Source organism: Mustela nigripes, chromosome 13 (genome assembly GCF_022355385.1).
Source record: "Mustela nigripes isolate SB6536 chromosome 13, MUSNIG.SB6536, whole genome shotgun sequence".
Lineage (NCBI taxonomy): Eukaryota > Metazoa > Chordata > Mammalia > Carnivora > Mustelidae > Mustela > Mustela nigripes.
Window position 1 is genome coordinate 116,119,641 of NC_081569.1, and position 14,513 is coordinate 116,134,153.

General features: G+C 54.1%; 1 protein-coding gene across 5 annotated transcripts in view; it reads left to right on the forward strand.

The window, feature by feature from the left end:
- The window catches only part of CCDC88C (coiled-coil domain containing 88C), a 124,255-nt gene that overhangs the window by 96,310 nt on the left and 13,432 nt on the right, over positions 1 to 14,513 (forward strand). For 4 of the 5 annotated variants that reach the window (XM_059373510.1, XM_059373511.1, XM_059373512.1 and 1 more), the window contains 6 exons: positions 2,034 to 2,177; positions 4,419 to 4,605; positions 6,249 to 6,394; positions 7,863 to 7,952; positions 9,253 to 9,488; positions 14,263 to 14,451. In XM_059373510.1, the coding sequence (XP_059229493.1) occupies positions 2,034 to 2,177; positions 4,419 to 4,605; positions 6,249 to 6,394; positions 7,863 to 7,952; positions 9,253 to 9,488; positions 14,263 to 14,451 (992 nt within the window). Of the gene's footprint in view, positions 1 to 2,033; positions 2,178 to 4,418; positions 4,606 to 6,248; positions 6,395 to 7,862; positions 7,953 to 9,252; positions 9,489 to 12,019; positions 12,467 to 14,262; positions 14,452 to 14,513 lie in introns of those variants that run through there. The other variant, XM_059373514.1, reaches the window with a different exon arrangement.

Genomic DNA, 14,513 nt, shown 5'->3' on the forward strand with positions numbered 1-14,513 from the left:
GAGGAAGCTGTGTCTCTGCAGAGAGGCTGGCATTTCTTTCCCTTGACTCACCTTCATTGCTGGGCCAGCGGAGCCTCGTGAGGGCACGGGATGACGCCGAGGGCACAGAGCTGGTGGCGTTCATTTATTCACTCACCTGCTCCTTCCTTTTTGCCTCTCTCTGGGCTCCTCTACCTGCTTTACCCACCCAGATTGCCTTCCTTCAGGGGCTGCTGGGGCACCTGCCCCTAATAAGCCAAAATCAGCATCTTCTGTTTCCAGGCATCTCCGCCCTCACTCCCCCTGGAGCCCACCCAGGCTTCATGCGACACTTAGCATGTACTCTGTGCATGTGCTCTGTCTGGGTGTGGAGGGTTGCTCCCGGTTGGCTTGGGAAGTAGAGCCCACAGCATTCCCTGAGCTCTGGAATGAGCTCCATGCCCACCGCTCACCAGGCACCTACATGTTATGATAGCCCCTCATGGTATTCTTAGTGTCTGATTAGAGGGGGAAGGTTTTTGCAGGCGGAATTTGGACCAGCCTTGAGGGAGGAGAGACTGTGGGTTACTGTCTGGTTCCTTGTCAATACAGCAGGCGGAACCATTGTAGTACTCGAGTTTTCCCAGGCTGGGCAGGTGGCTGGAGGCACCTTTGGTCGGTCTGCAGCAGGGCTGGGAGTTTGAGAATGTAGGTACCTGGAACACGGGGGTGGTGGCTCTGAAATTAGATGCTCATTTCTTAATTCTCTTAGAAAGATGTACTGAGTGCCCGGCCTCATACCCGGGATTCACTAGCGAGCAAGACGCCCAGCGTCTGTCCTGCCCTTCAGTGGTTACTTATGGTTACAGTTATCCCTGGTCACTGGCCCTTTTCTAAGCCATTACAGTAGGGAAGCAGGATTTGGGGAACCCTAATCATCTGCCTATGGCCCTGATTTGTCAAACCTGGATGACTTATCATCACCTAAAGAGCTAGACCGGGCGTCCACTTCGAGTCGTACACCTGTCCGCAGTGGGTTAGCCTCCACCCTGGGGCTGAAGGCCAGGCGAAAGTTTGTCCTCAAACAGCCACCTGAGCATGTTTCTGAGTTTCACTCCCTGATGATTCCCAGCAGCAGTAGGATGGTTCGAGCACGGCTGCCATGGGGGCTGGGGGCCCAGGGGTAGAGGTCTGAAGACTGATTGGACACCGTGGTCCGACCGTCTGCGATTGTGAATAGCTTAGACAAGGGAGGGGGTCTGGAAAGAGGGGTTTCCCTGAAAGCAGACGGCTGAAAGGCGGTGCATCAGTCACTGCCTTGGACTAGAAGGGGATCCTGAGTCCTCTCTGGGCATGTATGCCGCGCAGGAGGAGGGACAGCCTGGGCTCATCATCTGCGCTCTGCTGCCCTCCAGAGCCCGCTGTGCCAGAACCACGGAGACAGGGGCTGCAGGAAGGGGGAAAAGGAACGGAGCAGATCAGGGAGGGAAAGGACTGTGGTTAGGGCCCATGAGAAAGGGGGGGAGTGTGCGCATGTGTGTGCGCTCACACACGTGTGTGCACGTGAAGACCTGGCCTCTGGCAGCTGCTGGGCCCCTGCCGGGCAAGCCTCTATCGCTGCAGCTGAGACAGACCAAGAACAAGGAGACTCGGTTCCTAAGGGGAGGAGGGCGGAGGCTTACCCAGCCCCTGGTCAAGAGGGATTACCTGCTGGAATGGAGCTATTTATTTTGTGGTTCCTTTTAGATCTGTTTGTGCTTGGTGAGCCACCTCATAAGTATTTATAATGCCCGAAGCAAAGCGGTCCAAATGCAGAAAAGAGTATCTCGGTGTGCCCAGGTGGCCAAGGGAGGGGCTCCTGCTTCAGCAGGAAGTCCAGGGGACTGTGCGGACTTGTCGGGTGGCAAGAAGAGGCCCTGCCTGTTCCCTGCCCTGTCCCCCTCCACTTTGCAGAGAGCGGCGGCCAGAGGAACCCCGTTTTCTGTGGGAGGTTTCCCAGTCTTCCAGGGACTTCGTTCCCCAGAGGAAAGGAAGGCCCCAGTCGAGCTCCCAACAGGTGCGTTCCCCTCCAACAGGCACGAGGACATGCTGAAGCATAAGGCGGAGCTGGACGAGCGGGAGAAGGTTTTGAACACTGAGAGGGAGGCTCTGCAGCAGGAGCAGAGGACGGGCGCCATGGCCGTGGGTGAGAACCAGCGACTGCGGGGAGAGCTGGACAGGTGAGCCCCCGGGACCCCGCCGGGCCCCTGTGCACGACGGCTGCCCTCCCAGATTTCACATTAGACCTGCCTGGCCCCACTGCAAGAGATCCGCAGGGCCCCCTGGCCTGCATGTTCACAGCTTGGGGGGCACAAGCTGATAGGGGACTCTAGCTGCTGGCTGGGATGGAAGGACCCAAGGGACCAAGTGACACCTGGGGATGGCGCCTTTGTATCCAGCAGGGACCCTCCTCTAATGTAGGCCACGTGGCGATCTCAGGAAGGACACGCTGTAGATGCTCATTCCTCACACATTCCCTCTTTGTGAACTCACCTCCTTGCTAAAATCGCCCCCAGATTGATACTGAGAAGGTGCTTTCACTCAATGTGCCCAGGACGACCCGGAGCGCACGTCTCCGGCTGAGGACAAACAAGGGTGCTCAGCCTTCTTACTGTAGTTCTCATACCATGAATAGGCATCCTTTTTGAAGTCTCTTCGGTGCCATGCTGTTTTTATAATTTTGCGCTTTCTGGTGGCAGTTTTGCTATTTTTTTTTTTTAAGATTTTATTTATTTGTGCAAGAGAGAGCATGAGCAGGGCAAGTGTGAGAGGGAGGAAGCAGGCTCCCTGCTGAGCAGTGAGCTCAATGCTGGGCTCGATCCCAGGACCCTGGCATCGTGACCTGAGCCAAAGGCAGATGCTTAACCAACTGAGCCACCCAGGCGCCAGCACAATCATTTAAAATAGCTCCCAAGAGGAGGGCTGAAGTGTGGTGTAGGGCTCCTAGTGCAAGACTATGCTCCCGTCTGGGAAAAGTACATGTTCGAGAAACTCCGTTCAGGCATGAGCTATGGCGCTGTAGCCGTATGTTACCTGAGGGGGTCTTCAAACAGAATCCCCAATTAAATAAGCGATGTCTTGATCCTTTGACTAAAATGTGACCAGAGCTTGCAGGAACATATACCCTGTCCTATGTTTCCCCAAGAGGCCATGGTTCAGTTCCCACCAGTCCAGTGATTGCATGGTCTTCCTAGAGCATCACTCCCTTGATTAACAAGTCTCTGCTGTACAACCAGTATCCCAACCCCCCCACCTTTTTTTTTTCTTTAAGATTTTATTTATTTATTTGACAGAGATCACAAGTAGGCAGAGAAGCAGGCAGAGAGAGAGGAAGAAGCAGGCTCCCTGCTGAGCACAGAGCCTGATGCAGGGCTCCATCCCAGGACCCTGGGATCATGACCCGAGCTGAAGGTAGAGGCTTTAACCCACTGAGCCACCCAGGCACCCCCCGCAACTTTTTTTTAATAACAGTTAAGTAAACAGGTTCAGGGATGAACTTACCTGTTCAGAGTTAGTGCCTCTAGTGAATGGCAGAATCAGGACGTGAATCAGGCCTTGTCTCATCACAAAGGCATGACTGTATGAAGCTGTTTCCTCTCCAAGTCCTTGTGCGAGTGTTCTCTGGGGCCTCACACACGGGGGCCTCCAGTGACCTGGGGAGGCTGGGCCCATGGGGGAGGGAGAGCCGGCCTAGAGCTTTCCAGGTTATTTTTTTGTCTCACACTTTTTTTCTTAAGAGAAATAGGACACTTGAGCGTGGATGTGAGACCTTTAGGTTTTTAAGTGCTGGCATGCTGACCCATTTCAAAGAAGCGTTTAGGCCGAACCAGGCACATCTGTGTCCAGATGTCGTCTGTGGGCCTCCAGTAGTCTCAGGTTTGGATGCAAATCTTCCCCTAAGAAGCCCTGATTGGATGATAGTGACAATGAGGATAATTTTAGTGGATTTCCCTAATACCCTGGCATCTCCTACTTTATTCATCTCAGGAGGTGAAATTAGAAAAGAGTTTGAAATTGGGAAGGAGAGCCAGAAGTAGACACATGATTTTAAGGCAAAAATATTCTGGTTCAGTGTTTCTTTAAAAAAAAAAAAAAGTTAACAGCCGAACTCTTTTTTCCAAGTACGCATGCAGATAGGCCAAAGCGTGAACTGTAAAAGAGAGCATCACGGTGAGGCTGTGTTGGGGCACCTGTCTGAGCCTGCCCACTCTGTCTCCCCCAGCCCAGCGTGAGGCACTAGGGGGACCCTCAGAGAACCCCCAAGGAGCACAGTTTGAAAACTGCTCATTCTGTTCAGCTCCCTCATTTTACACATGGAAAAAACTGAGGCCCAGAGAGGCTGTCGTCGTGGGTCAGGGTACCCAGCGGGGACGGAGCCTGCCGTGCCCTGCAGTCCTTGGCCTGTGGCTCTCCACCCCCAGGGTCAATTTCCTGCACCAGCAGCTGAGAGGGGAGTACGAGGAGCTGCACGCCCACGCCAAGGAGCTGAAGACCTCCCTGAACAACTCCCAGCTGGAGCTGAGCCGCTGGCAGGCGCGGTTCGACGAGCTGAAGGGGCAGCACCAGAGCATGGACATCTCGCTGACCAAGCTGGACAACCACTGCGAGGTGAGGCCTTGGGACACGGCCGAGAGCCCCGGGCCTGGGGTGCTGGTGGGTCCTTGCTGGCGCTGGCGCTCGAAGACCGTGTGGGGGGTGGCCCAGGGGCCAGGATGGAACGGAGGCATTGGAGAGGGAGACAGCCACCTTGGTGGGCAGGGATGTGTCAGAAAGCACCTGTCCAGCTGCCCTTTGCTTCTCGCAAGTTCGGGGAAGTGCGTGGGAGCAGCGGGGCAGTCTCCTATCCAGTCCCGCTGCTCCAAGCTGGCAAATCCAGCCCTGCCACTCTTTCACCTTTGCAATTCTGTGTCCACACTGTTCTAGAGAAGTGGCGTGGGTGGCTGACTCTGACTCCGGCTCCCGGGGCAGCTCAGATGGCGCTCACTCGGGGGTGCCCCGGTTTCCAGAGAGGCAGAGCAGTCCCATGTGTTGCACTAGGTGGGAAATTTGTCTTCTTAAGCAGCAGAACCATCTCAGATGAGATCATGAGCAGATCCCAGGACAGATAAGAAAGGCAAAGAGGGTCGAGCCGGCAAGAGCAGCGTGGTCCCATCCCCCTTCAAGAGGCCCCAAGGACAGCAGCGTCCCTGGGACACAGCTCCTCTTGGCTCTCGTTTGTCCAGAGACCCTCTCGGAGGCCTTGTCCTTCGAGCTCCTGGTAGCCCAGTGGGACATCACAGCTGAGGAAACCGAGGCCCAGGGTACACAGCTGCCTCCGGTCCCCCCTTTGCTGAGGCTGGGGCACAGGGTTCATGGAAGAGGTTGGGGGCCGGACCCCCGAGACTGTCTGAGGCCCAGGCTTGGGATGTTCCTGCTGCATCTCCATGACGGTACTCTGGGGCAGGAGCCGGCAAATCAGCCGAGGGGCGCATCTAGCCCGCTGCCTGTTCTCAGACAGCTGTGACCTAAGATTGTTGTGTACAGTTTTAGTGGTGGGGAGATTCTCCCAAACGATAGCTTGTGGCAAGTGGAAATGATCGGAAATTTAAGTGTCTGGGATGGGGACGTAGCCGCACCGGTCTCTGTGTGCCATCCGTGGCTGTTTCCAGTGGTGGTGGGAACACTGAGCTTCCGAGTGGGAACACTGCCACAGACACCCCCACCCAGCCGGGAAGCCTGAAATACTTAGTTCTGGGCCCTTCACAGAAGAGGTGTGCCAGCCCTCGCCCAGAGCAGAGCTGCCCCATAGAAATATGGCCACAAACCCGAGTTAATGTTTTCTAGTAACCACGTTAAAAAAGTGAAAAGTGGGGGGGAGGAATCATTTTAATCATCTACTCTGTCTAGCCAACATATCTAAAATACCATTTTGACGTGTGACCCCCCCCCCCAAAACCCTTACTGAGATATTTTACGTTCCCTTCTTTATTACTATGAAGTCTTCGGAATCCTTATTTATTTCGGCATGTCGCCGCTCAGACCAGCTACATTGGCAGTGCTCCGTGGCCTCACGTGGCTGATGGCCGCCAGCTGGGGCGGGGCAGGTGGGGATTCGGCTGTCCCTGGGCCGGTGGCACACTCGGTCCTTTCAGGTTCTCACAGGCCGAGGAGAGAAGCACGTCTCTGTGCACATGACCTTGCCCTGGAAGCCGGGTGCCCAGTGGTGGAACCCTGGGGTCGCACACTGTTTGACACGCTGATGTGTGTTTTAGCTGCTGTCCCGTCTCAAGGGGAACCTGGAGGAAGAGAATCATCACCTGCTGAGCCAGATCCAGCTGCTGAGCCAGCAGAACCAGCTGCTCCTGGAGCAGAACTTGGAGAGTAAGGAGCAGTACCATGAGGAGCAGAAGCAGTACATGTAAGGATGTGTGTGCGAGTGATGCCTGTAGACCGAGGGGCTCTGGCTTCCCCGTGCCCATGCCAGGACCTGTTACATTCTGGGCAAGGAATGGCTCTCGGGCCCGTTGGTGTCCCGAGGGCAAAGGGACAGTCCATCTCACCAGTACATCCTTCTCTTGTCGTCTCTGGAATGGGTCTGGGTTTGTGCACCTGTGGAGGTTGGCTCTAGTTTGCTGTTCAGAGGCAGTGCCTACTGCCAGAAGCTTCAGAATCTGCTTTTGGAATATAAGCTCCCTTGTAAAAACAGGACTGTGCCAGGGTGCCTGGGTGGCTCGGTGGGTTAAAGCCTCTGCCTTCAGCTCAGGTCATGATCCCAGAGTCCTGGGATCGAGCCCTGCAGGGGGCTCTCTGCTCAGTGGGGAGCCTGATTCCCTTCCTCTCTCTGCCTGCTGTGATCTCTGTCAAATAAATAAATCTTTAAAAACAAAACAAAATAGGATGGTGCCAACAAGCAGGATCTCAGGGAAAGAACTCACACGGGAGGTTCACGAAGCTGTCACTCTTCGTGGAGGCATTTGTGTACTGCAGGTTCAGCACTCAGTTCGGGTGGAACCCCGCCAGCCTCACAGCAGAGGGGCCCAAGCCCTCGCCTCTGGTTCAGAGTCCTCCTTTTCCTGGCGGCCTGTGGGCAAGGTGGATTGAGGGCTCTAACCCCCATGACTCCCTGAGATAATGCAGAAGCACTGCAAGGCCTGGGGTCCAGAAGTGTCTTGATCCTTTCCATGTTTCTGAAAATGTGAACTGGTTCCCAACATTTACAAATTTGGCTCAGTAACCGCGGTGTCCTGGCTTCTCTGAAAAAACTGGAAGTTCTGCCTTATAGGCCTCGCGCATGCCTGCCTGGCAGCCAGCTGCTGGGGCAACTGTCCCCAGCCCACCCCCTGCTCCTTCCAGGGCTGCTTTGCTCCTTATCTCCTCGGTCTGGCCCACCAAAGCTTTCAAGTTTGCCCCCATGGGAAGGTCATCAGAAACCCAGGGTCAGAGCAGGTCTGGGTCAGAGGTCTGCCTTTGCAGAGCTGACTCTCTTGACCTTGATGCCCACCCAGCGCCCTGAGGGCACACCTCTCCCCCTCACCACAGCTGTTGTTAGTACACAAGCCCTGTGTCCGACCCCACATGCCCAGTGTTGTGAACGACCTAGCTGGCAAGTCCTTGGGGCTTCTAGAAGTACTTCAGTTTTAGATGGTGAGGGTTTTGCTTGAGTTGACTTGCACCCCGTCCCTGAGTGTTCTAGCACAACTCTGCAGGGTACCTGGGTTCCCGGACCCATGCCAGACGTTTCCGTGCACACATCCCCGACTTCATGGTCATGATGGTCATGAACACGATGACGTCCAAATCCCAGAAAAGGTTCTGGGCTGGACGGATGAATTTATGCTATTTTATTTAAAATGGGATTGAGAACCCCCTTCCCTCTCTCTTCACAGAGACAAATTAAATGCCTTGCGGAGGCATAAAGAGAAACTGGAAGAAAAGATCATGGATCAGTACAAGTTCTACGATCCTGCTCCAAAGAAGTGAGTGGATTCATGTGTCAGGGACGTAAACCCAGAGCAGAGCCCTTCCTCGTGCACGAGTGGAGTGGAACGCGCTCCCACCTAGAGCGGCGCCCGGCCTGGAGGGACCGTGCCTCCTGCTCTGTGGAGGCCCTTGCTGTTGCAGGCCTCCCCTGGGACTGAAGGAGTTAAGATTTTCAGTCTCACCCTCTGTCCTCCAGCTTGTCCTGGGAGGGTCAGCGGATGCCAGCTGACCCTGACGAGACAAGGGCTTAATTTAGACACAGCCCTTGGCAAGGGGGAGCAGAGAGTCTGTGGTTTGGGAGCCATTAAAGTGGGACAGAACCGTGGCCATCTGAGATTCTGTCTCACGATTTAACAAGACATTGGAAATCACGTTCCTGTTTGGGGGGCGGAAGCTGGTGTACCCATACCCTTTAAACACGGGAACCTCTGGGCCTCACACAGATGCCTCTGGATTCCCTGAACCCCAGGGTGGGTTCACAAACTCAGTCCTTTCTCCAGGGAGTAGCAGCCCCCTGGTGGTGGGGCCGGCCCAGTCTTTGCGGAGTGCCAGCCTCTTACGGGAGGCCCTCCCCAGGAACCAGTCTTATTCTGAGTCCCAACCCAGCCCAGCCTCAAAGTCAGGATCACCGTGAATCTGTAAGGTTCTCTGGTGAACCACAGATTTTCTGAACCTTGGTTCTCTTCCCTCTGTCTGGCAGAAATGGAGGCCCAGATGAGACCCAGTGCTTTGTGCAAACGCAGTACTATCTAGTTTCAGAGATAACTTTTTTTGGTGATATCAGAATGCCCCCATTTCCCAGCAGCTACAGCTCTGTTGCTTACTCTTGAAATTCGCTGGTTTTCATTTAAACAGCCCACTCTTTCCTCCCCTCCCCTCATCTCCCAGGCTCCTTCGTGCCTGGGACTGGTTGAAGAATGTCAGTTTATCCCACTTACTATTAACTTCAGCAGAAAACAAGGAGGTCTGTGACACAGTCCCAAAATGGCATTTTGACCGAAAAATCGCCCACGGGTGGGGCTTTGTTTCGCACAGATAATCAAGAGTTGGAAGTTGACACCATGTTTGAAGTTCTGTTTCCCCAAGAGGCTAGTGTGGATTTCCGCCACGGTGTGCACTTCTACCATCCCTGCTCCCCAAATCCAGTGACCGTGGTGATGGCAAGGAGCGCCATCATTCTGAACCCCAAATTAACAGCTTATGATGGAAAGCCCAGCTCACGTCAGGGCACTCCGTGACCTGCTGGAGTGGCATCGAGGGTCGGTTGTGTCCTCCTAACAGTCTGCTTCTCACTAGGAAGAACCACTGGATTGGCGCCAAAGCCTTAGTCAAACTCATCAAACCAAAGAAAGAAGGTTCCAGAGAACGACTGAAGTCCACTCCAGAGAGCCCTCCTTGGCAGGTGGAGTCCCCAGACCCGGCCTCGCCATCTCCTCAGGCCCTCAGATTGCAGCCAGAAAACCCCGAGGCCACCCCGTCTGGCTCCAATGGTACAGAAGAGCGGGACACCCTCAACGGGCCCGTGGGGAAAGGTAGGAGCGGCTGACCAGGCTGCTGTTGGGCAAAGGAGGGGGATGGGTGCTCGGAAGGGCTCTGCCTGGATGGGGCAGGAGGAGAGACAGTGTGGGTGTCGCACGCGTGCCTGTAGGAGCATGAAGAGGGCGTGTTGCTTGCACACAGATCTGCCTCCTTGCCTAGGTTTGCAGCCCAGTAGAGTATACAAATTCACATCGGCAGCTTCGTCCTGTGACGGTTTTGTTATTTTAGAACGAGGAGCGTCCCACGTCATGTAAGCCGTGGTAGCGTCCCGGGCCGATGGTGACGCAGGTGCAGCGGAGACGGGCTCAGGGCTGTGTGTTTCGGGGCTGTGTGTGTCAAAGGGTCAGAGGCAGCTGTTTCTGGACCTGTTTCTGCACCTGTTCCCAGGTGCATTTAACCCCTTCTGTGCATACACGGGATCTTCAGGAATTCCTGAGTCCTCCCAGCCATGGAGCCCTGCCTACCTTTGTACTTATGGCTGTGTTCTGGAGTTTGCCAGAAGTTCTGACATGGATTCCTAGTCCTATGTGGTGTATTTCCTCTAATCTGAGAGGCTGTCAGCGGTACACTGTGTAATTGCTATCTATACCTCCGGGAGAAACACAGGCAGCCTGAGGAGTTCATGGTTGTGTTACACTCTGGTTAGAGGGCTCTTCTACAGACTCAGATTGTTGTGCACAGACACACGGAGAATGCAGGAGCACAGTACCTGGGGTGCACCTGCGACCGCTCCGTCAGAGGCCCCACCTGGCCAGCGGTGACCATCAGACCCATCAGAGCTGTGTCCGGATTGCGGAGATGTGAAGGAATGGGGGAAAATGTGTACCTCAGAAACAACTAAACACAGAAATTGCCAGAAACATTGTTAAGTTTTCAACTTTACTTTTTAAATATTAGTTTATGGATCCTTTGCCCCTAAACCTGCCGAGCGTGCACCCTGAGCAATTTAAATTTTTATGAAGGATGCTGGAACTTTCTGAAGACCAGGCCTAGGCCTGAGAGCCCTGTGCCCCTGCAGGCTGATGTGACAGTGCTCAGGGCAGGTAGTAACAGCCTGCCCCGTGAGTGTGACGTGGGCACAAGCCTTTTGGGGGCACCATTCAGTAGGTCCTGTTGTGTCACTTTCGAATGCAGAGGAGAAAGCGTGCCTGTGTGCACACGTGGGGACGAATGCCTGAGACCAATTTAGGGAAAGGGCTCCGGAGCCACTGAGCGATGATGAGGCTGACCCTGGTTTCTGTCTAGCTGGGCGCTCTCGCCTTGGGTTTTCCCGTCGGCTCTTTAGAGTTGTTGGCCTTTATCCCCTCAATGTGTGTTATTCTCTAAACTGACTTGATTAACTACCATCGGCCTAATGAGCTAGGAAACCTTGGGGAGGAAGAAAAGTACTCGACTGGTCCAGGCTGTTGTGCCAGCCCACGGACGAGCAAGTCAGGGAAAACCCTTCACAGCAGCAGCACCTATGCACATACTGGGCATCCCTTCCGGGCTCCTTTTAGCTGACTGACACGCTTTACCTGGCTCCCGGAGTTCTAACTCCTCGCTGAGGTGGGCACGATTAATCATCCCTGCGAAGGGAGTCTTGACGAGATGTTAAACACTTGCCAGTGTAATCACTGGCAGAACTGGGATGCCCACGCGGGGCGGTGGGGCTGGAGCTCTTCACCAGCATGTGCAGGTAAAGCCCTTTCGAATGAGGCCCAGAGCCTGGGGCCCCTTGTTCTGTGGCGCAAGCACCGACCACCAGGTGGCGCTGTGGCGGCAGAAATAAGCAAGGCGGTGGCATCCTCCCCGATCCTAAATCAGAAATCCCTTGGCCCTGCTGTGTCCATATGCGTCGTGTTTAGAAAGTACGGCTGAGGGCTCTGACCATCCATGAAGTACAGGACTGGAGTAGAGGGTGTGCAGGAGGTTTTAAAGGAAACGATTCTTGGTGGTGTGGGGTTGGGGGATGCAAAAAGAGGTATTTTCATTATTTTGAAACTTGTCCCGTCAGAAGAGGTTGAGATGCACAGAATTATTGGTGAGTGCTTCAGTAGACTGCCCTCTCGTGCCATCAGCCAGAAACACACCGTGAGGTGTTCCCCGGGCCCTTGAACAGGAACGGGAGTGGAGCGTGCCCCAGAGCGTCAGGGGGCCTGTCATTAAAATGGATGAGTAAGAGAAGCCGGGTTCTAAATTAATAAACATCCTCCTTTAATCATTTAACACATCGAAATTGAAAAAAGTCTCAGCCCTCGGCTCCTTGAGCGATACACAGTTCTCCTCCCGTGCAGAGAGAAGCATTGGCGCTAAGACGCCCCTGCATTGGTCACGTTGAGTCAGAGCATAAACGATTCACCGCGTCCTGATTCTGGGCTTGTCCTGGGTATTGTTCCCATGTTTCCTGGGTCGGACAGGATTCTGACCTCCTGCCTGCGTTGAGCTAATTTAGAGCCATTTGCTGTATTATTCATTTCATTCATTTATTGTTGTTTTTTTTTTTCCCTTCCTCTCTTGGGTTATCTGGGGAATAACCATTTAGCAACTCAGCGCAAAAAGAGTCCCTTTTTGAGAAGCAAAAGCAAAGACAAAGACAAGTCTCCAACGGCCCATCCGACTCTCTCTAAACGCCTGCGGTTCTGGTCTTCCTCTGACATCCCATCCTCTCCTAACGAGCCTGTCCCTTTTTCAGAAATTGGGGATTTCTAATCCTTTTCCTTTATCATGTGTTTTCATCATGCATCATCCTCCTTCATTTCTGAACTCCAAACAAACCAAAAAAAAAAAAAAAAAAAAAGTACCTAAAGGCCTGACGACCCCAGTGGACTCCTCCTCCTGATCCCAATTCCAAGCCAAGTTTAAAGTAGCCAGCGTGGATTCTGATTTCAAAAGAGAAGATGAGTTGTCACACCCTCTGGACCATTTCTGCAGCGCAGCACAGTTGTAGGGAGCCTCGGGACATCCACGCACAGGTCCGTGGGCCAGGATGTCCGTGCTGAGTAAGTCCGGCGGCCGTGTGCCGCCCCCCCACGCTCGCACCCGCAGCCCTATGTCGCGCCCGTGTGTGAAGCAGAACTGGTCAGTTGTTGCTTTGCTTCCTAAAATAGACGGCCTCTGTCAAGTGAGATTTTTGTATTTTTTAATTTTTTTGAAGACTTGCTTCTCAGCAGCTGAATTTAAAGCTGCTGTCCTTTCCTCTTCCTCCATCAGAGCACTGAGTTGTGGCTTTTGCTGTCAAGGCCCTTTGTAGACGTGCTCTGGGTCCCAAAGGATTTATGGCTGTGTTCCAGCAGTTTGTATAATTGGATCGATGTTGCCAAGCCAGAGGTCAGCCCAGAATGAAGTTTTACGACCTCTTGGACCAGGATGTTAGACGGTCTCGGACAGAAAGCCCATCCACACGCCGCTCACGCCCCGAGCAGGGGTAACGCTGGTCGATAGAGGCCTTTAGCTACTGCGCTGTCTGCTGTCTGCTGTCGTTCTCATGCCGTCTTCTGAGTTTTGCCACATCTTTGTGTCCACCTGTGTGGTTCACGTACATGTTTTGGCTTGAATTGACTCACTGTTATCACTTAAAATTTATTTTAAATTCAAGGGAGAGATTGTTAGCAGTGCTGACAGTGAGAAACCAGTGTCACCACAAAAACAAAGTAACTGTACGGACAGATACATACCTATTAAGCCGTTGAAGACGGTTGATGTGGCATTGGCTTCCTGTCACACGCTTTGCCTCGGGGACTCTGGGCCCCATGGCCCCAGTCCTCAGGGGCCCTGTCTCACCAGCATGCTGTCGGCCTCGTCCTGTTTCTCTGCCATCCGTGCTGTCTGCCCCCCTCCGCTCCCCTCCACTCCTCATTTTAACTGCACCTGTTGGATGCTTGTCCCGACTCATTCCTCCAGACTTGAATCTTGCTTCTCATCAAGGGTATCTTCCAGAATCCAAATTTTACCTTGGTTTCAAGTTGTACGATTCGGGCGTTGAAAACGTCCCAGGGAGTGCAGACCCCCGAGTGGCTGAAGGGCCGGCAGGATCAGCCCGTAAGAGGTCATGGCGCCGGGTCCCAGCCTTGGGGTGCCTGGAGGGGGACTTTGTGTGAAAGAGTGCTGACCTCATGCTTTAGGCTCCGGCCGCACACGTACCTTCCATTGAGAGAGCCTGGCCCCATTCCTACTACTAGGCAGTGGGAGAGGTTTTTGTTTTCTTTTTTTAATGTTTTACAGAAAAAAAAATTGTTTTAATGGGAGTATGTGTTCAGGGTAGATAATGTAGTGATTGCAGACGAGAACAAGCAATGGAAAAAGTCATCATACAGAGGTTCAGACTTCTTAAGTGGGTAAGCTGCTGAAAGGGTAAGCTGCTTTCTCAAATCCTAAATGAAACCAGTTGGCAGGATGCACGTCTGTCCGTCCATCCTGGACCTCCAGGACGTTGGCTGCAGGCCTGGCGAAACCCTGAGCAGACTTCATCAGGATCCTTTATAATCGGGCATCCGAGTTACACACGTGCCCACAGCTCATGTGGTGGCCTTCTGGCAACAGCTGGTTCCTCCTCCTGAGTCCTCCTGGGTCCCCAGTCTGACCCATGCGTGGAGCCGGGGCCAGCCTCTCTGCTCCCACCCCCCCACCACAGGCCCATAGCCAGGGACCTCCTGTCAGCACTGCAGCCCAGCGTCTGTTCTTGTGGTCCGTGCACACCCGGTGCCCCTACTTCTGGGCCTCGGTGTGGCAGCCCAGCCTTACACAGGATTGTGCCACTCTGTTTCTCAATGTCCTTCTCTGCCCCAGGCCCTGGGGACCTAAAACCAAAGCAAGGGTCCCCGCACAGAGGCAGCCTTGACCGCACGGATGCCTCCGCTGACCCAGCCGTGAAGCTCTGGCCCTCGGAGCTGAGCTCCCGGACCTATTCAACCTCAGCCATCACTACAACCCCTTCCAGCTCCACCTCCCTCTCCCGGCACCCAGGCCGCACCAAAGGTGAGTCACAGGTCCTTCCCGAAGACCCCAGGCTTGCAGAGACAGGTGGTCAGCAGGCCGCT